The sequence below is a fragment of the Calonectris borealis genome, chromosome 3, assembly GCF_964195595.1.
Source record: "Calonectris borealis chromosome 3, bCalBor7.hap1.2, whole genome shotgun sequence".
Taxonomy (NCBI): domain Eukaryota; kingdom Metazoa; phylum Chordata; class Aves; order Procellariiformes; family Procellariidae; genus Calonectris; species Calonectris borealis.
Window position 1 is genome coordinate 42,098,468 of NC_134314.1, and position 20,977 is coordinate 42,119,444.

General features: G+C 43.4%; 1 protein-coding gene across 1 annotated transcript in view; it reads left to right on the forward strand.

Annotated features, from left to right (window-relative positions):
- Nucleotides 1-7,031: 7,031 nt before the first annotated feature.
- Nucleotides 7,032-20,977, forward strand: part of ANKRD6 (ankyrin repeat domain 6) — a 39,643-nt gene continuing 25,697 nt past the window's right edge. Inside the window, exons 1-2 of the mRNA XM_075145477.1 lie at nucleotides 7,032-7,282; nucleotides 17,239-17,337. Coding sequence (XP_075001578.1) covers nucleotides 7,163-7,282; nucleotides 17,239-17,337 — 219 coding nt within the window. The 5' untranslated portion in view covers nucleotides 7,032-7,162. The remainder of the gene's footprint in view (nucleotides 7,283-17,238; nucleotides 17,338-20,977) is intronic.

Below are 20,977 nucleotides of genomic sequence, written 5' to 3' on the forward strand. Positions count from 1 at the left end.
TCTGGAACGGAGGTGGAGCACGGAGGTCGGAAGGCCTTTCCTGGCAGGGGAGGACGTACCCTTGGGAGTAATAAAGGAGGGAAGAGCAGCAGAGGAGGAAAGGCAGTTTGTTGCAGAAAGGATTTTGGCACCTTCTGCTCCGAGTGAGGTTCTGCAGTCAGCTTTGGTGGGATCTGTATGGCCTTTTAATTGATTGGCAGGTGGCTCCTGTGCAGAGGATGACGGTGAGGGACAGTTCTCCCATCCAGAAGCCCCACTCTGTGTGAGCGTAACGTGAAAGCCCGCTCTCCCACGAGCGCAGCCGCGTGCCTCCTTCATTCCCAAGGTTGGGCTCCAGCACTTCTGTTAAACAGCAGTGAGCTGGAAAGACCTCCTAACTGGCTTTATGCAAATGGGACCGAGACATCTCATGCATGTGTGTTTGCACACAGGCACTGTCTCCTATCAAACAATAGATATTGTTTTGTCATGTAAATAGTGCTGAACGGGTGAGGGCTTGCTGAGAGTTGAGCTCGCTTGTACTGAATGGTTTTGACATGTGCGTGCACGCAGGTGTTGAAAGAGAGGGCGGGGAGAGTAATAAAGTTGTGAAACTTCGATGATATAAGCCAAATAAAAAAAATCAAATCATGTTATATGGTAAGTGGTAAGTGTATAACCTGCATAGTGGATAAGGGGGGTCAGGGCTACACGGCAAAGAGATAAGTAGGTGGGGAAGAAAAACAGTTGTCTTCATACAAGGAGATTAGTGATGTCTAACCGATGACTTGAAACTGCCTCTTTGATCTTCATCATTGGTCTCCATGTGTCCGTGCCTCTCTCCAAAAGCGTTCTGCTCGGCAGGTGCAACTTTGGAGGTTGATTTTGGTGGTAACAAGGCATCGCCTGAGAGCTGCCGGGCAGCTGAGGATTTACATTCAGCGAAGCCGGCGGGGGAGGTCGGGTGACAGAGCCACACTCGACAAGGCAGCTGGGGAGGCCGCGGTCGCTGTCTCCCCGCGTTCGCCGCCTGTGGGGTTGGCTGTTGGTCTGGCTGCAGGCGGCCACCAGCTGTGGTGGAGCAGTGACATCAATCAGTCCGGTCTGGTTGTGGTGAGAAGCGTGATGAGCAGCTGTCATGCAGATGCTCCCTGGGAGGTTGCTAAATAGTCATTGTTGAAGTAATTAATAGCAACAAGTGAAAAAAAAAAAGCCCAGAAAATGTTTTCAGATGTCCCAGACCGTGCTGATACTTAGGGTGATGAATCACACAACTGTCCGTATGAAAACGGAATAATTTTACTTGGTACGATAAAATATGCAATGAAAACAATTGGAAAAAAAGCAGAGACCAACATATAAGCTACCAGACTTTTATGTAGGTGTCCAGTTCAAAATGTTGATTGGTGTAAAATCTAACTCCAAAAATAGTATTGATGTTGTTGTAAGGAAAAGTATGAATCAAAAGCATATTGTTCTTGCTGTTTTCCAGATACAGCTGCTGCTGTGTGGTTTTCATGACACCTTTGACTGGTTTTCAACTGTCTTTTGGGGCAGGAAGAGGTGAGAGGCAGAGTCCTCCCTTTAGCAAAATACATACATTTTTCCTGAGTAGTTTCTACTGGATCCATGATGGAACTGGAGAAAAATCACTTAAAGGAAAGCAGTGCTGCAGGTCTTGGAAAATCCCTCTTAAAGTCAGTTGAGAGAAATGGCAGATATATCTGTATCCTGCAGTAAATGATAAAATGAGTTCCAGGAAACTCACTCTTTCTAATGCAATAATCCACTCTGCTGAAAAATGCTGTTACTCTAAAGTGAGTACAATCTTTGTGTTTATGTCATATTTTAAATATGACAAACTGCTTCGCAAAGAGGTTGGACAAGAAAAAGAGCATTTTGTAGATTTTAATATACTGTTATGTACTAATAAGCAAAGAAACCCATTTTGCTCTGAGAGCCGAGCAAAGAAGAGATGGGCAGTATTTAGACGTAGGAAGTTTTCTTAGAAAGACTTTTTTATTATTATAAAATAGTAGCTATTATGTACCCTCCCCTAACAAAATAGTCTGACTCTGAATCTTAACACCAGGCTATTCTAAAATAATTCAGAAGCATTTTATTCCATTATATCGCATAAAATGAAGCTACCAGGTGCTGAGAGTTTTTCTTGGACTATTCAGCATTATTTCTGGTGATAAACTAGAAAAGAGAATTTGGGGTCCCTTGCAGAAAAGTGAGGTCCCTTTTTCTTTTTCTTTTTTCTTTTTTCCTTTCATCTTGTACCTTGGTACCCATAGAAACTTTTTGTTAGCTATGTGAGCGTTCTTTTATTCAGATACTAATTTAACTTGGTGATTGTACTGAGAGTGACCTGTGCTCTGGCTTGCATCTTTTCCATTTAGCGCAGGGGACTTTATCAAGTTGATTAGCTCATGTCTCTTAAATCTTTCATAGTTTTCAGCTTTTTTCTCTTTCCTCAGAGAGGAAGCTGGTTGTTTTAATCCTTTCTGTGAATTTAGGAGGGGCTATCGCCTAGCCTTTCAGTATCTGTGATATTTGATGTGTCCTGGACTTTCAAAAATCATCATTCTTGTATTTTTTTGTTACGGATGTGTAGGCAATAGGGCTGCTGAAGCAGCATGGCAAGCAGTTTGGAGGGGAGGGAGCAAGGGAGGGGGAAGGTGCATAGAGTGTTTTTCGCCTGCTCGGCCAGTTGCACGGGAGAGAGGCCGGAGCTGCGAGCTGGATGACCCTGCCACTGAGCGGCTGGCTGCCCACCCGCGCCGTGCTCTGCAGTTCCCGGCCAAACATCTCCTAGAGCATCTGTAGGGCAGCGTGACTCGTTGAGCCACGGGCATCATCTGTGGGGAAGCGGCTGGACCTCAGCGCCTGGGGATGGTGCCTCGCTGCTGCCAGTCGGGAATACTAATCCACAGTCAACCTGTCCTTTTCCGCGCTCCGATGATGGGGTTAGCAGGTTATCCTCGGCGGTGAGCAGGTTATCCTCGGAAGGGATTGCCCTGCAGCGGAGCAACTGAACCTGTGGGTATCACACCTCGCCGGCTTCCCTGGAGAGGCTCGGGAAGTAGGTGTTGCTTTCCCAGTCTGCCTCAGGTAAGTAATCTGATCTTAAACAAAGAAACACAGAGATGGCTGTTTCTTATTTAAAAATACATTAAAACAAAATCCTTTTTTTTGTTTTGAAGGCAGAAGGTTTGAATATTCCCATGCTCTGTGCTTCTCCCGAACTCCCGGATTTGGGGGGTGACAATGAGGGATTTAATTCTGGGCAGCAGGTGCTGGAAGCAGGGATGCGATGCAGCGCCTGTAATCGTGTTGTCGGGTTCATTTTGCACCATCTGGGTGTGAAAGGGGCAGTCGAGCTTTTAATTGTAGTCCTTGGGCATCTGGTACCTTCCTCCTCCTTCTGCGGGTGCAGACATGTTCAAGGAAAGATGCTGTGTGTGTCTGAGGCATGTAGAGGGTTAAAGCTGGCGGGGAGCGATGCCACAGCCCATTGAGTCGCTGCGCTGGGGAAGGGTCCCTTGGGAGGGGAATGAGAAGGTTGTTCCCCCTCCCACTCCCACTGGTCACCCATCGCCTTTTCCTACCAGCTCAGGAGAAAAGGAAAGTTGGTCTTTCAGTTCTCTGGGCTTCCTGTCCTAATCAGAAGCACTTTTCTGAGTTGCAAATAATCCCAACTGAGGAGATGTAAAGCAGCCGGCGTGGGGAATGTGACCTGTTGTGTGAGCAGCCGTCTGCGAAACAGCCCGGAGCAGGAGCCAGGCTTGTAACGTGACTGCCCTTCAGGAAAGGGGACCGACAACTGCCGTGGACAACATGAGAGACATCCGTAAAAGACCGATAGCTGAGTCAACTCCTTGCTATGCTTTTATACGTGATCCAAGCGGTGGAAGAGGCAAGAAGGCAAACTACCTGATAACAGTGGTGCCGTCGCAGTCTGTCACTCCAGCGTGGCAGGGCATGGCAGGCTGAGGAAGCTCATGATCTCCGGGGGGAACGTACTGCAGTAATGGGAAGGCAGCGAGAGAAAGGGAGAATAATCAGACTAGGAAGTGAGTACGATTTCCAGCGTTTACCTTGCGTAGGTACGTACCTGTTCACCAGACTTCTCCATGGCAGAACTAAACTTTGCACTGTTGCAAGTCATTTGAAGTGTTAGTGTATGTTTCTAGTGGTGTGGCTAAGATCGAGCATCCACAGTTTCTGTGCATTTGCTCAGAAATGTCAGTGTGTCAGGAAAATGTTTGCATTGAGCTTTTTGCAGTGAATATGAAAATCTCTCAGTGTCAATGATGTTACTGCTTTCTTTTGAATTTAAGGGGTAAGAAAACCGAACAGGGTGTGACCACAGATGTTTTAAGATGCACAGAGTTGTCAGTTTATTGTGCATGACTCCATCCAGCGTATGGGCAGCCAGGTTAGATGTAAGGATGGGGACAAACAAGTGATGGTATAGTTCATCTGGAAACCACCGCTGCACACGCAAGGAATGACACAGAAACAAACCACCTCACTTCCTGAAAAACTCGCGGAGAAAGATCCCTGTTGTAAGGCTTGCCCTGCACTGTGTGCCGGTCCCAGAGGGAAGGAGTGGGAAGCGCTCCTGAGTTACGGCGATGCTGCTTTGGGATGTGATGGGAGGGTCAGGGGGGTGTTTGGAGCAGGGCGGCTGGGCTCAGGGGTTCAGCTTGCTTCGGTAACATGTGTCACTGGAAAGCAAATACTTAGGGAGGTGAGATTGAAACTTGGGTTGTTTTTCACAGACTAAATTATTAAGTGTAGGCCATCTGTATTTCTTGGCTTTTTTATGTGGTTTGTACTATACTGGGCACATCACTGTGCTGGAAGGGCAGGGTATGATGTGTACAGTGCTGGTGAAGGAAACGAGGGTTTTTTTCTTCTTAATTCCATCTTTTCCGTGTTACTAGGGTGTCCAAACTGTGTCCGTCACATTGAGGGGGTGGGTGAGACCAGTCCAGTGGCACAGGGTGCAGCACTGCTTCTCTGACGTCCATTCTTGTGCTGCTTTTGAGACCCAGAAAGTTTTTGTCTTGTTTCCCTGAATAAATGTGCAGCTATTTCCATGTTGCTCCAAACAATTTCACACCTAGAAAGCAAGAGGATGGTAAAGAAAAGCTAACCTGAATCTTTTACCTGGAGGTAGTATTGCCTAATGCTTATACTTAGAAATCAAAAGTCAATTATCTGGAGTTATTTTCTAGCTTTGACATAACTTTTCTATTAATTTTGGAGAAACCAGGAACTTTCCTGTGCTTTAAAGGGCCCTTTTCTAAAATGCATGTGATATTCTTGAGCATAATACTCACCTCAAAGGGTGTTAAAAGTATTAATGCTCATAAAGCATCTTAAGATTCATTAATACAAATTACCATAGGAGTGCAAATTAAATTCTGGAAGGATCTTCTACTACAGCAAATGAACCAACATGGTTTTAATATACATGAGCTTGTGATTAAAAATGTTTAGTGTAGATCAGTGATCCTGCAGGGTCCAAGGACTTTGGATACCACGTTAGTGACACAGAGGATCACGGTACCCTATTAACCATTCCATTAAGCAGGGCTACAGCACCTTTTTGTTGCAGAAGTGTACTGGTGGGTACGATCTTATAACATTGGAGTGATGTTCATTAAAAGGTCTCGCCCTCAGTATTTAGAAGATGGGGAGTTCATGTGCCACAACAACCCATGCATTTTTTCCTTGTTGCTGGGAGCGTCTTCCTGGTATGAGGATGGAAATGAAATCTTTTCTGCTGTTCTGGTGATGATCTACCTGCTGAAGCTGTTAGCAAAAACATCAGTACTCTGAGTGGTGGGATTATGATGGGGAGGGTTTTGTACTATCAGCTAAACCGAGACAAACAAATCAATTTAGGGGGGCAGCAAAGCCGTTAGGCAGTAATAGGTTTTAGTTATTGCTGTTTTGAGATGGATGCAAAGGGATAACATAAGAGTGAAAGACATTGTATTCCACTATCAATCTCCAAGATCATCTAGTCCCTGTACCAATTACCCTTAGACTATGCAAAGGCTGTAATACTGGTAGGTGATAAGGAGCAGTGCAGTGGTATTTCAAGAGAGAGAGAAAGATAAATCATCTGTATACACACTGGCTATCTTGAAGGTGTTTTTCCTGTACTGAAACAATTAAATACCAAAGTGTGAAAAGCACAGGTAAAGCTGAAATCCTCCCAAACTGGGCAGGCTCTGGATCCTACAGCGCAAAGTGATCTGCGGATACATTTTCTGGAATTATGTCAGAAATCTCTTTTCAGCTCCGATGGCTAATTGGACGGGTCAGTGGAGCCCGGGAAGAACATCATGCTCACAAGTTTGCATGATGAGTGCTAAACCTGAATTGTTTCTGGGGTCAGTGTGGCGTGATGTCAGCACTGCGGGGGGAACATCATTTCTTGCTGACAGCAAAGATGAGTATTTCCCAGTTGCAGGTTGTGATCCCTCCCAGAGGTGTCCTTGGGATGGTTTGGGGGAGGCTGTGAAGCATTTTATACTTGTGAGGGAACAGTCAGCTGCCTTTAATTGCTGACAGCACTCAGTCCTTCCAGGGCAGAGGTTTGTATATTTATATCAGCAGCCAGTAATTATAACCTATTCTTGTTCCGTTGGCCAACGCAGGCTGAGCTACTATTAGCAGTGGAGGTAGTTAACCCATCCTTGGCTAATTAAAGTCTGGGAAACCTGGGGGGAAGGAGAGAGTGAAAGGGGGCCACACAAATACAGGTTAGGCCAAAAGAGAGTTAAGCTCTCAGAAAGTTTAAGGATTTTTGTCCCAAACTAGGGGAATGAGGGCACATTGAAAATATGCTACTGTCTACATCCCTCTGCACTGCAACAGAAGTGCAATGTCTTCAGGAGGCTCCAAGGGTTTTTTGTGACCCCCTCCCAAAGCGATGCGAAGACGAACACGCGGGGAGGAGCTGCTGCAGTGCTTCCGTCTCTGAAACCTCGCTGACGGCAGTGTTGTTTTCTGATCCACAGGTCCAGAGGATGGCATAGCAATAACGTCACCGTCCAGGGAGCTGGGGTCCTTCCTCGCCTGCCTGCATGCTGCTTGAACCGATCCCAAACCTTTGTTTTTGGACCGAAGAAACCTGAAAACCTTTCTCTCCTAATTCATGAGCCAGCAGGATGTGGTCGCCGTGCTTTCAGAACGCCTGCTCGTAGCCGCCTACAAAGGCCAAGTGGAGAATGTGGTGCAGCTTATCAACAAGGGTGCCAAGGTAGCGGTTACCAAGGTAACAAGAGAAAAACGCTTTGCGAAATCCCTGGGAACTAACATAACTCCTAGATCATTGTCTGTGAAAATGCCCTCGTAGCTTTACCATTCTGAATGTGACTGAGGTTAGTGTTTAGATTTCCTTAAAGTTTATACTTAATAGCTCATGTGAATTTACAGTATAGTGCATGTCCTGTATTTATACGCTTCCCAGTGGACACAGCTGCGGTGAACGCCGAGTCGTTAGAAACGTAGTGTGTCAGCGGAGGGACAGCGACGTTTTTCAAAGCGTGCATTGACTTTTGAACACTGCGAACTGATGAATGGAGCGATTCATCACTGTCGAGGGAAGGCAGTTCAGAGCGCCCGTCTTTCTGGGTGAGGGGATGGGGGAAAGCCACCTGTTGCGGTAGGGTAAACGTACACAGAAAGCGTTTCTTGCCAGTGAAGTCTTTTGGTTCAGCAGCCTCACTTGTACCTGACATCTTCATTGATTTGTGCCATGTAGTCCCCAGTCAGTTCCAAACTTGGGGGTTGCAAACTGTGTTCCCTGTGCCTTCGAGATAAGGTCAGCATCAAAGGATTTCTGCTTAGATGTTAAGAGAGTTCAAACCGATATTCACCTATTCCTAACTCTCAACATGTTATAAATAATACTAGCATATAAAAGATGAGACGAGTGGCTGTTGCAGTGGTTTGATCAGCAAAAAACCTTAAAAAGAATTAGGTAAGTTAGATCTTTAGAGCTGTAACATAAAATTTGGGACGTCCTGTTTTGATAAACTATTGTTCTCCATCGTATCTAGTTTTATTTGTATTTCCATATTGGTTTTGAACATTGTATATGTATGGGAGCTAATATTTACAGATAGAAAGCAAATGTGAGTACATTTGATAAGTAATGTCTTTTCCTCTTTTTATCTGTCAGTGACAGTTGTTTTCAATCCCTTTGCAGTGTTTGAGTTGTAGATAGTATTTATTTGGAAAGCTGGAGTGATCCAAAGAAAACCGGTGTTTGTAAGTTTTGTTTGCCAAAACTAAGTGGCCTCTTGTTGGCTAGATTCAAAGCACAGATGTAATAAACACGAATGGTCCCATAAAGATCCCTGTTTGGCTCTGTTGTCCAAGCAGCTCTGTAGCTGATGAACAGCTATTAAAGGTAGTCAGTAATAGATCAGGAAATACTGACTTACAGATGTCTGAATGGTAGCTCAGGGTTTTGTGGTTGGGTTTTTTTTTAAGATCATGAGCTTTGAGACTGCTGAGGGACCTACCTGAAAATACATAAACGCTTGAAAGGATGCCATGCTTTGTATAAATTTGTGCATGAATGTAATTTCAAATCCAGCTTCCACACTGTTTGAATATAAAATGTGGTGTCCTTTGTAATGGTTGCCAGAATAATCATGACACTGATTATTTAACTGATTTAACTGTTTCATGGAATTAGTTGCCATAATCTACAATTCAAATGCAAAATTGACACTTTTTCATTGTTAAGGTTGTGTATTATGGAATTATCAGCTCCTTCTGTTAATGACAATAAGAAGCAAATTGTGCAGATCTGACTTGCAAACACAAAATCAGGTTAATTTGATAAAATGCAGATTTGCTAGAGTTGACAAGTTTTTCTTTCCTATACGATATAGGTGGTTTCCTGCTTCTTGCACTTGCTTTGTTGTTCAGTCCTTGTATGGAAAATCAAAGCAAAGCTCTCTGGGCGGCAAAACAGCGCCCAGGTGCAGAGCGTTGGTGTTGGAAAGCCGTGCTTGCTGGTGAGCTCTGAGGCCATCCCTGTAGCTGACCTGGCACTATGGGATTGCAGCTATTTTCTAGAGGTTGTAGGTCATCCCCATGGAGCCCAGGGCGGGGGAATGACAAAAGCTATCCCTCTTGTCATTCTGGATGCATCCTGGCACGTCAGCAGACAGCACAGACGAGGTACTTGGGTAGCCCAGTGACAAGCCCTGCTCAGAAGAGATGAAGTCAGATCGGCAAGACTGTGGAGGAGTGCACAGAGGAGTGGAGAGGCTCTCAGAGGAAGCGGCCGAGACTACGTGCATGGAGTATTTTGGGGGTGCTCACGCACTTATTCCTCCCGTGCTGTGAGCCAGATAGAGGTGAGCTTAATGTGAACCAAGAGGCATGAGACCAAGCTGCTGCCCTCATCAGAGCCCATCAGTTCAGGCTCAGTAATGTCCTATCCAGGTCTGCACAGCATCCAGCGTGCATCTGGCTCTCACCCAGCCAGCTAGCTGCATAGGGAGAGCATGTGCATATTTGCCTGTGAAAGGCTGTATAAACATACCCTGGAAGAGCTTGGCTTGCTAATCTGATGACACACAAAGGCTGGAAGGAGAAAGAGCCATTTAAAGTCAAGGACAAGGATGTCACAGGAGCAAGCACATATAAATTAGTCTCAAGTATACTTAAACTGGAAATTTGAAGGGATTTTTTAGCCATCAGAGAGCCAGGTTCTTGTGCAGTCTTTCAAAAAGCAGAAGAGGCGCAAAACGACAACTACTTTTAGGATAGGGGTTGTTAATTTTAGGATGGAAATAGATGGCATGCTTGTTGTAGCGGAGAATTATTGATCAAGCTTTCAGATAAATTGAAACCCGGAGCCCTCTCCCCTCCCCAAGATAAAACTCGTTGCAAATGAAGCATAAAAATAAATTTATTCATATGCATGCCTTGGTTCTGTTATACCTATATGTCTTCTGCTTTTATTCAAAGTCTTCAGTTTGTTCTGTTGAATTAATGTTAAATTCTAGGGATTTGCTCCAAACGGAGAAAAAAAAAAGGGGGGGGTTGTACTTCTCAGCCAAAATTCCTGCTGAATTCTATCAGAGTTTTATTGGAAGAAGACATGCAGAGACAAAGCTCTTTGGAGGGAGGGAACAAGTCCCCACACCACTTTAGGCTTAAAATTTATTTCTGATACGCATCTGTAAGCGTAGACCAATTCTTGTGGAGAAACACCATGCAGAGCCACAGCTTGAAGTGACCAGGATCTAGAGCTAAATGCTAGAGAGTTCTTTATTCAAACTGAATTAATTGAGCATAGCTTAAGAAAAATGAAGCATATTTTCTGTAACAAACCAAATACCATTAAATGCTGGATAGCTGGCAAGGTCGTCCAGTTCTATTTTTATCATATATAGAGAAGGTCATATAATGTGGTTAATCGCTGCTTCAGTAAACAACAATTCAGCTGCAAAATAGTATTTCATTTTTGTCACCTCTAACTATATGATTTCAGAAGAAGAATAGTATGAAAAAATCAAAATTCAGTGGAGAACCAGTGTTTCCAGAGCTCACTTCAGTGTTTCCTCAGGGATGCACTTGTTTCATTTTGACAACGTTGCTAGCAAGGCAGCTGTGCAGGTGAAGTCAATATGGAAGTGTACACTCCAGCATCTTCCCTGACTCCAGTGAGGGACACTGGGGCTCTTTCCAGATTTGGGGCCTTTTAAAATAGGTAAAGAAGAGCTGATGGCCAGCAGGTCACAGCGCTGTTGACGATCTGACACCAGGGAGCCCAGAGTGGGAGAGGGCTGGTGGCCCTGCATTGCACATACATCAAGCGCTCATCCTGGTGCTGGGATCTCTGCCACCAACAGACGGTTTGGTTCTCAGCGTGTGAGGCTTCATGGTTGACCAGGGTGGTCTGTTCCTGCTCTGCCTCATAGGACAAAGAGATGATTTCCATTTTTGTGCCTTTTTGTCTGACATTCTTTACAGATGTGAAATTTATAGCTGTTTTTTTTATGAAAAGGGCAAAAAATGCCCTGAACAACTGATCATACAAATTGGCTGATCCAACAAGCAGGTGCCTTTATACAGTATTTTGGTGAATATGCTGCAAACGCTGGAAAATTAAGAACTGAGCCTGGTATAATTAAGTCTTTTCTTTCAAGCAAGAAAGCTGGTCCCATCTTTCAGTCCTTTTGTAGTAGAGCTTTCTTTCAGTAAAGTTACTGATAGCTGCATCTTCAACATTAAACTGCTGGGACTTTTGCTGAGCTACTCTGCCTTGCTGTCCTTCTAGGATGTTGTTTTCCTTTTCCTGGGTTATTTTTCTTTGGATTTTCTGAGTTGAGATAGGTTAGGGAAAGGGCTGAGAGCCACTAGGAGTGGGCTGGGAGGAACGATAGTAGTGACATTATCAGACCAGGTTGGCTCTTTTCTTAATCTTGTCCCCAGAATGGTGCCTGGAGGATGGAGAGAAGAGGGATTTCACCTTCCAGGCATCAACTTCTGGTGTATCCCGAGGATGCCTGGCTGAAACGAGGCACTTCGGGGGGAACGGCATCCCGTAACGTGGGCTTGCTCCATGCCTGGAGATGGAATTTCCAGGTCTAGACATCTGCATTACAGCTCCCCAAAACAAAGCGTTACTGGGTGTTGGGTTTCACTGGGGCGTTGCAGCTCAGGGTTTAGCATTCAATAGTGAGAATTAACAGGGCCAGAAAAAGCTGTGTATTAGCAAGCACCCGCAAAGGAGCGTGCTGCTTCCCTGTTCAACGTGAAAAAGATTGCCAGAGGAAGTCATAAGGTAGTACAGGCAGTTTTAATGTAATTTATATAGTGCCATGGGTTTTATGAATATTTTTTTCAAAGGGAAGCAGAATATAGCTTTTCTGCAGAGCGTACCATTAAGATTATAACTATAAAATTGAATTCTGCAGAGAAGCGATGATAATTCAGAAAAAAACATAGAAATGAAAAAGGTAGTGCTTCTGTTTTGATTCACTAATTCTGTTTGTGTGTTTGATTTAATTTTTGAACTAGTCCTATTACGAACCTGCCATATGGCAACACTTTCATAATGCTGGGGTACTTGTAGTCTTGTCATCAGAATTTCAACTTCAGAGCGTGTTGAGTTCTTTAAAACAACCTTTTTTTTTCTTCCTTTTTAAGTTAAGACAGAAACAAAAAAAGATATATTTTGGTGCTTTCACATTTTTGTGCTCCTTCAGTTTGAAAAACTACTTGTGACCATGTGTCTGTTTTAAACAATAAATAAAAATAAATGAAAGGGGAATAGCAAACATTTAGGGACTTGCTGAATGCCTGTTGAGGTCAATGAGAAACTTTCTGCTGACTTGAGCGAGCAGTTTGTTCATGGAGAACAGTCTAAAAAATCATCAGTGTGAACAATGTGACAAGACTTGGTTGTTGTTATCAAGCTTTCTAATAAAGCGTGGATAGGCATGTTTTTGTGTAAGTGCAGAATGGATGAATAAATAACAGTCCTTGTGCAGCACAAGAGCAGGGTGAGATGGAGAACTGAATGTACTTGCATAAAAGTATCTACAAACGTATAAACACAAGGAAAGATCATGTGGCTTGTGGTGCTAAGACCCCCCTGTATGGATTTGGTTGCGGCTGCTCTAAGAAAATTCTGCTTTTAAACCGTATGTATCGACAGCAGCCAGTGGCATCTGGAAGTTAGAATACAGATTAAATACAAACAAAAGCCCTACCCTTGCATTTTACTGCTGAAATTCATGTGGCTGTTAACTGTGCTTGGCTGCAACCTGATACACCCCATAGCTATCGCAGTGTGTCACGGTTGTTGGAAGCTGCAGCCTTAGTGCAGTAGGTCCCATTTATTTTGTCAATAAGCCCGTGACACGGGAGGGTTTGTATGATTTGTTGCCTGCTGAAACAATTATTTACATTTGAATAGAAGTCCAAATTGCGTATTTTTTATATGAATGACTGCTTTATTGGTTCATTAATCCCAAATTGTAGCAGTCTCATTTGTATTTCTGTAATAACCCCCAAACCGTTACAGTTCATATTTGGAAAGGCTCACAAGCTTTTAAGTCAGTAATCTGCATTTTAAGGAGTCTCTTGTTTTAGTGTTGTCTGCTTGCAATGAGCATCTATAGGAGACACTCCTGTTTGTATATGTTTCCTCTGCCACTAGGACCCATGCGTATATTTAGGTAAGTCACCTCTTTGGTGCTGCAATGGTGAGTGTGAAATGTCTTTATGGAGGAGACATGCAGAGGAAAATTTGTCTGCCTTCCTCCCTCTTCCTCCTAGATACTTTGGGTAAGATGCATTGTTGTGAGAGAAAAATTTTGTTAAAAAAAAGGAGAGTTCTATTAGCCCATCAGCAGTCTCTTTCACAGCTGGTGTAAAGGGCTGTTGGTTTGACTTGCAGGCATGAAGGAGATGATCAAAGGCAGGCAAGAGCAGCTCTGGCTGTCGCTGCTGAGGCTTCCCACCATGGCACAGACCTGTTGAAAGTTTCTCTCCAAAGATTGCGATGCTCTAAGTTTGTCGTCACAGCATGAAGGGCACTCAAATCGCCTTGTCTCTCCCTCATAGTTTGTTCTGGATTGGTGTGTGCGTACATATGTACATACATACCTGTGTATATATGTGTATGTTTGCATGGGGAGGTGGGTGGGAGTATTTTTCCAGTGTTTGCATTGCCTGTACTGGAACACTGTCCAGCTGTACCGCCCATCTCTGCTCTCATTTTGATGTTACTGGGAAGAAAAAGAAAATCTGGCATTGCCAGTTCTTGCAGGGTTATGATTAATCTTGAGGTGCTCTTCCAAAAGCCTGAGCCTCTCATCAGCGTAATGTGCTGGAATTGATCCTCCTTCCCACTCTCCCATCCTAGGTAGGGTCATAGTTTTCCTTTATAGTGTCCCCTTATAGTGGGAAGAGCTCAAGGACTGCATGTATGCAGTAGCTCTGGTCTCTGAAGGTCTCTCTCTCTGGGGGTCTCCAATAGGTGGGATGCCTCTGAATCTGCGTTTTTGAATAGAGAATCTCGAAACACACAAACCCTCTGGAATAAAAATAATCCTCTAGTCTTCTGTTTCCATACCTCAATTTTTAAAATTTTTTTTTTAAACAAAAACCTGAGTTTTGGGGACCTGGCTGAAGTTTTTGAGCGTTTGGGGATGATGACAGGGAAAATGCACAGTTAACGTGAATCTCTGTTCGCTGAGTGACAGGAACAGCCAGGCAACCATTGCTCGCAGCTCTCCCTGGCCCCGCAAGTGCCCTCTCCTCCTCCAGCATCCATCTCCTGTGGCTGCCCATGAGCACAGGGAGGCTGCCCAGCTATCGGGAACGGGGGATGGGTTGGTCCCAGTGACAGGAGAACTTGGTGCTCTCCGGGGCGAGGGCAGCCTCCTCCAGATAAGCCCGTTCCCTGGGGCGGCTTTACTTTAATGTGCCTTAAGGCACTGAACAGGCAGGTGAAGGTCGTGTGGTCTGGATCTTCTATGGTTTTGCAACCTTTTCTTGTGCTTGTGCCCTGCCACCAGGCACGCTCTGTGTGGCAATTGCCTAGGAAGGTGTGTTGGGTTGGGAAAACATGTCCCTCCTATTGAAATAAACTCATTCTCTGCTTTCATAGTTTATTTTTAACACAGTACCTTTGGCTGCACCTCAGCATTTTTTCAGTGGTTAGAGATGGTTATCTTATCAGAAAGTTTCCCTGCTGGGATGTATTCATGTAGTTGACGCTGTTTTCCTTTTAAAGTACATGAGCTGGCTTCAAGTTGGGTTTGTTTGGGATTTTTTCTGCTCCATGCACAGATTGCAATAAATTGTTTTCATGATGTATTAGTAACCTGCCGGGAAGTGAGATGCCTGGATTAGGTGATTTACTTATTGCCATTAAGTAATGTAGAAAGTCAGAAGCCGTAAACCTGAACATGCTGGGGCACATATTCGTAATCCAAACATATTGTTTATAGCTGGGAATGATTTGTCAATCTGGCTTCTTCTTTTTTTTTCTTTTTTTCCTTTCTTCCCCCCGCCCCCCCCCCGCCCTGTGTTGCCTGGAGACTTTTATGCCTCCTGCGATTGGGTTACCTGGAACAGCGACATAGCCCTGGCTCTCCTCCAGGCTGATGGAGAAGGAAGCGTGCTCGGTGCAGCTTGGTGCCCTTCGCCATAGGGGCAGGCGTTTAGGGACCTGTGGCCACGTCGAGTGAGAAGCGCCCAAGCAGCAGGCTGGATGGCGCCGGGGGGCAGTTGTGACAGCCGAAAGCGAGCCCTTCCCACGCCTTCAGCAGGGCAGGAATGGACGTTTCCCACATGGGAACAAGCTGCTGCTGCCTAACAGGAGACAACGTTTGGGTTTTGAGAGACCCACGTGTCAGCGTGGGTGAGGACTTTTCTCTTAGGTCTGGCTACTAATGTAGTATAGTTAATCAACTTTTAATGTTTTCAAAGCAGGGCACAACTAGTCAGTAATGACACGGACATCTTGTCCCCAGCCATTCTGCGGATTTCAACGCTGGCTTTCCTTTTTGCTCTGAAGAGGCTGAATTCCTGAGGCTTTAACAGCTATGCGGGTATGGGATTTGCTGTGTGAAAACAATCCTGTCTTGAGCTTGGTTTTTTATTTACTTGAAGTAGCTTTCCCACTGGAGAAGTTGCTTAAAACCTCAAAAGCTGATTGTTGCCTTCTGCTTACTTCAGGCCACTAGTAGCCAGCCAGCTCTTGAGGTGTTTGCTCTTTCTGTAGCTGATGTATTAGGGCCCTTTATCTTCCTTTGCAGGGTAAATCTTTGCGTGGAAAAATAGACAATCACAGCAGCAGTAATGAAGAAATAGATATATAACAGATATATGTGAAGAGGAACTCTTCTTTATCTCATAAAATGCCTGGTGGAGAAAACGGGATTCTTTGTGAAGATACTCTATGATTTTACCAATGGCTGGAATCCTGTTTTCTTAATTGCAATGAAATAAAATTTGCAATTAATAGTTTTAGAGTGTTGCTGTTTAACAGTTCTTAAGGTGTTTCACTTGCCTTTCATATTGATGCTTTGAGATTTTATGCAGATACACACATACACACACACACACACACATATATATACTTCCCAGAGCGGGAGTTAATACTTGATTCTCCCTTATGAGTTTTCTTTTTCAGGTTGTATGGGTTAAATTTTTAGGGAATCGCTTGTTGTAGTTCTCTGTTGTCCAGACTGCCTCTTACAATCTCTTCCCTCTTTGAGCCTCTTTTCACATTGATTCTTAGGCCTCTTGTAGGAGAAGCAGCCTATTCCCCTTTTCCTGAAATGTTTCATTTTAAATTCTGCCAAAGGACGATCAAGCGGGGCTCAGTTACAATAATATTGTTTTCCTCTTGTAATTTCACTTAGATTTTTGGAACCTGTTCATTGGGGAGATTCTATTAAAAAAAAAAAGATTTTACTGTCAAATTTCAATTGTTTTTTTTTTCCTCCTAAAACCGTAGATCATGTATCCATCTCACTAATTAAAGCTTTTCTGTCCTTCTGTTTATTAGGGTACTGTCCATGATTACACTATAGATTGAATTACTCATGACTATTTTAAACTCTTACTTTCATGTGGATTAGAGCTTGGTAATGTTTAAAAATAAGTATTGTATAAAAAAACCTGACAGATCTTTGGCAAAATGAGGTTGGTTGTCATATACATGAAGTCACTTGGAGTGACTACAACTCTTCCATTCCTTTTAAGGGGAGCGTCCATCATGCATAACAGTCCAGTAATTCTTATTTCTATCGCAAAGATGGTACCTATTACAATATATGAATTAGCCCACTATTGCAACTTTGTTGTACAGACTGGAACTGAAAGCGGTTGACGGTTCTGTGCTCCACAGGGACAGAAACAAAAGGGTCATGATTTCTTTTTAGGCACGGACACAAAGCCGGATCTGAATTTGTAAGGAAGTATCCTTACGTGAATATAATATCCCTTTTGTAGAGTATCATTGGGATAAACTGAAATGTTGCAGAAGGGGGAGGAGGAGTTTTCAGCATACACAAAACTGAGGTAAAGCCTTTGATACACTAATATATGCCAATTGCTGCTATTGCAGGCTTCAGAGAGAGAAGTATGAACAGAAGAACGAGGAAAAGAGGATAAAATTCTGATCAACAACCATGCATAAAAATTCACCTTAAGGTATTACTATTTTCTTCTCATTCATAGCATGGCCGGACCCCCCTGCATCTTGCTGCCCACAAGGGTCATCTCCATGTTGTCCAGGTTTTGTTGAAGGCAGGCTGTGACCTGGATATTCAGGATGACGTAAGTAGATACAACCTTCTTGCTTGGGGTGGAGGGGAAAAGGTAATTTGCAAATAAGAGTAGACCTTCACTTCTTTGAAGTAGGATTAAATGAAAACAAAATCTGTCTCTGTATTTTCTAATTTGGAGACGCAAAACTGCATGGGAGACAAAGTAAAATGTGGTGGTTTTCAATGAATAGCTTGGTCCTCGTGCTCAAGAGCTCTTTATAAGAGCTCTGGTTGCGCCAGGCTGGTCTGAGTAGCAGTGAGAGTCACCGTCTGCCTTTTGGTGTAGAAATGAAGTAAGAGCTTGTTGTACCACATAGGAACCCACTGGAGGGTGTCAGGTAGGGGACACGATCCATTGCGGTGTTTGCCTGAAGTGAGAGATGCTTTTTGTGTAGATGCATGCCACAGCGTATAGAGTATCGAGCGGCTGCCCGGAGCGCTCCGTGGCATTGCAGGGAAATCGTCCCGCTGGCAGCCGTGCTTGATGTGGGGTGGTTGCATCTGTGAGGCTGTCGTGTGGTGAAGCATCAGCACAACGAAACCAGCTTTGAATTGAATGGTAGTTTGTTTTCATTCGGTAAAATATGTAAGTTATTGGTATTCCTCGTTTTTCCATAAGAACAGTTCTAATCTTGGACCAGGCTTTAAGGCACATTGGAGTGACCGGTAACGTGGTTTTAGTTACCTCACTCTGATGAACAAAGGTGTAGGCTGAAATGTCCAACAGCAGTTGAATAACCATGACTTCTTCAGATTCATTGCTAGCTTCTGATAGCACGCTGGAACAAGTTTGAGGAAGGGTTGCTTTTGTTCCCCCTGTAATAAATAAGGTGTAGATTCTTCAAAGGACCTAGAGGTCCAAAGGTGGTTAGTAGAGGCAGCTGTATGACTATTAAAAGGACACTGGAAATGTCTGGGTGCCTTTCAAAAATCCCCTTAGGCATTTGTTTGCATCTAGAGACTCTTAAATATCTATAGAAATTGGAAAACTGGTTTCCTTCTCCGCATGAGTAGCTGCTTCCCTGTGAGACGTGAGCAGTCTGTCTGACGAGTTTAGGACTGGGGTACTGGTGCAGCCAGCTTTCTACTGGGAAACTTGTTTTTCTAGGAAGAAACTTTGCTTCCTGCACTCTTTATTCTTTCCCTGTGCCCATCTGTGAAATGGAGCAGATTTGCAAGTGTAATGGGAGTATTAGTTTATTCAGATGTATCCTGAGTATGTTGTTCGACTTCTCCCAGCAGAAATGATTCATCAGGTATTTAAGACAAAATTGCAGGTACTTTACAAGTACAGTCAGTTTTCCTGAGAAAAGTGAGTTGCTGCTCTAAGAATGCAAGAAATTTCACTGATTTGGTCAAATTGGGTTTCTGTGAAAATTGTTTTTTGAGTAAGTCTGGATTTTTTTAATCCTCTGGGAATAAAATCTAGGCTGTTTATATGTAAATGTGATAACCATAATGGAAAAAAAGTAGATCAGTGTTTAGCATCATTGCAGTTTAGCAAAGAGTCTTGCACTGTAGAAATACTCAGCTCATAAAAGACCTATTTCACGTGCCTTGCAAGCTTTTCAGGGGCTTTGTTCACGACAACTGGATACTGCTTCTGAATGTGGTGACTAATCTGAACAGAATAGATGCATGCATGATTCACAGATGCTGTTTCTTTAAAATGTATTTTGATTTTAGCTCTGTATTTAGTACTAGTAATTTGGTTGGGGGAGCCTCAGGAGTTGCCGAGTCTCAGAGGGTGTGTTTGGATTTGTCTCAGAGGAGGAGGAAGGCTAAAACTTCAAGTGAAGATTTTTGCTTGTGAAAGGTATTAACTAAAATATTTCTGCTTTCCTTTTACATAGGTTTTCAAACAAGGTTCTTTATTTATGGTTTCTCCTTGTATAATTCATTTTTACACTTTATTTATGCCCCACAGAATACGTTCTTGTTCTCTTTTAGTTGCAATCTATTGATTATGCCTTCGGTCACTTTTACTGTGTGCTTATTTGGCAGTGAAGGTGTCTTAGTTTCAAGTGTTGATTAACATCTGTACGTTTCATTGCTGTTTTTCAGGAATACAGATTTAGGTTCAGAGATGAAATCGCTCATGAGATTGGGGAGCATCATATTTAATTGAAAAGTAAATTACTTAGTTAATTTTTGTCTGTGGCATTGTTGTGATAACACAAAAAATTTCTAGGTTCTAAAAAAATGACCTATATTTTATTTTTCTAAATAACAAGAGAAACCTAAACACATCTGATTTTGGAGTTGACTCTCTTTAGCTAATGAACAAATGTGAGACGAACTTTTCATCTGCCACATGATAAGCAGAAACTTAAAAGTTGCTAAATGTTGTGGAGAGATTAAAACACTCACTTCATGTTCTACAGATACATTCTTTAAAACACAGTAAGAGCCGTAAGAATTAGTTGAAGAATGACCTCCAGTGGCCTGGAGTGGGATTATTATGAATTTCAACCGGTGGAGTCCAGCTCTGTAGAGTACGCCACCCCGGGAGCTAACTCCTTCCTTCTCCCTGCCAATACTGACAACTCTTACTGGGATCCCAATGCCATCTCTGAATGGTCAATGAGTATCCATACAGCACACACCTCAGAAATAGTCAAGGAGAAAGTTGTCCCGGTGAAGGAAAACAAGGACGAAAAAGATAAGAGAAACCAGAAGAGAAAGGCTAGGAAGGAACCTAGAAGATCAGAAAGAGAGAAGGAGGTTAGAAACCTTGTGCATCAATCCTGCCTTGAGCTTGACATCTCCCATGGCTGCATGCTGCAAAACCTTGCCTGGTGGTCTGGCATGACCGAGCTCTTCCGTGGTGCATGACTGCATGGCGGGCTTTGCGCTGGGTGCTCTGCATCAAGTTTCCTGCCCTGTATGCACTCTCCGAAAATCTAAGTGGGAATGCAAGTTAATTTAAAAAAAAAGGCCCGAGGCCCCGAAACTTGCCTTCTGGAAGCTCCAGTTTAAGAAGCAGAAGATTAGTTGCAAATGAACAATAACCCAGGGTTCATAATAATTTCTAGCTGAATGTAAATATGCAAAGTGGTTTATTCCTGTACTCCCATTTCACTCTCATTTAAGATGTAATTTGTTTCTTTCATGATTATTTTTTCATGTCTTGATCACTTCTGCTGGTCATGCATCATCATTTATCGTTCAGAGTGAAGCTGTTCTTACTATGTATCATGATGACTGCCTTTCTTTAGCAAAGGAAGGGGAGAGCAGCACAGTGACATTGAGAAACACGAGGGCACATTCAGTTGCCTTTATGTACAGCTGCTTCAGGATATCCGTGTACGCTTGTATGCTCCTGCAAGTATTTAACACTTGGTTGTATTATAACTTTAAAATATTTTGAACTTTCTACCATGAATTTAGTGGTTTGATTTCATAGTATAGGACTTTGCAAGTGCTGTCCAGCACTTTGTATCGAGGATTGAAGGCATGAGTTTTTGCTGGTTATTTTGGTGCAGTTCTCCTGTAGCAGGACAGTTTGTTTGGTGATTTCTGCGAACATGGAAATACAGTGAGGAGGCAAAGTGTGACACTGGAGAGGAGCTTTAAAGGAGATTGTACAACCGATGGACGCTCTAGAGAATAGGAGTGTGCAAGAAAACAACATATGGTGGTTATAGTAT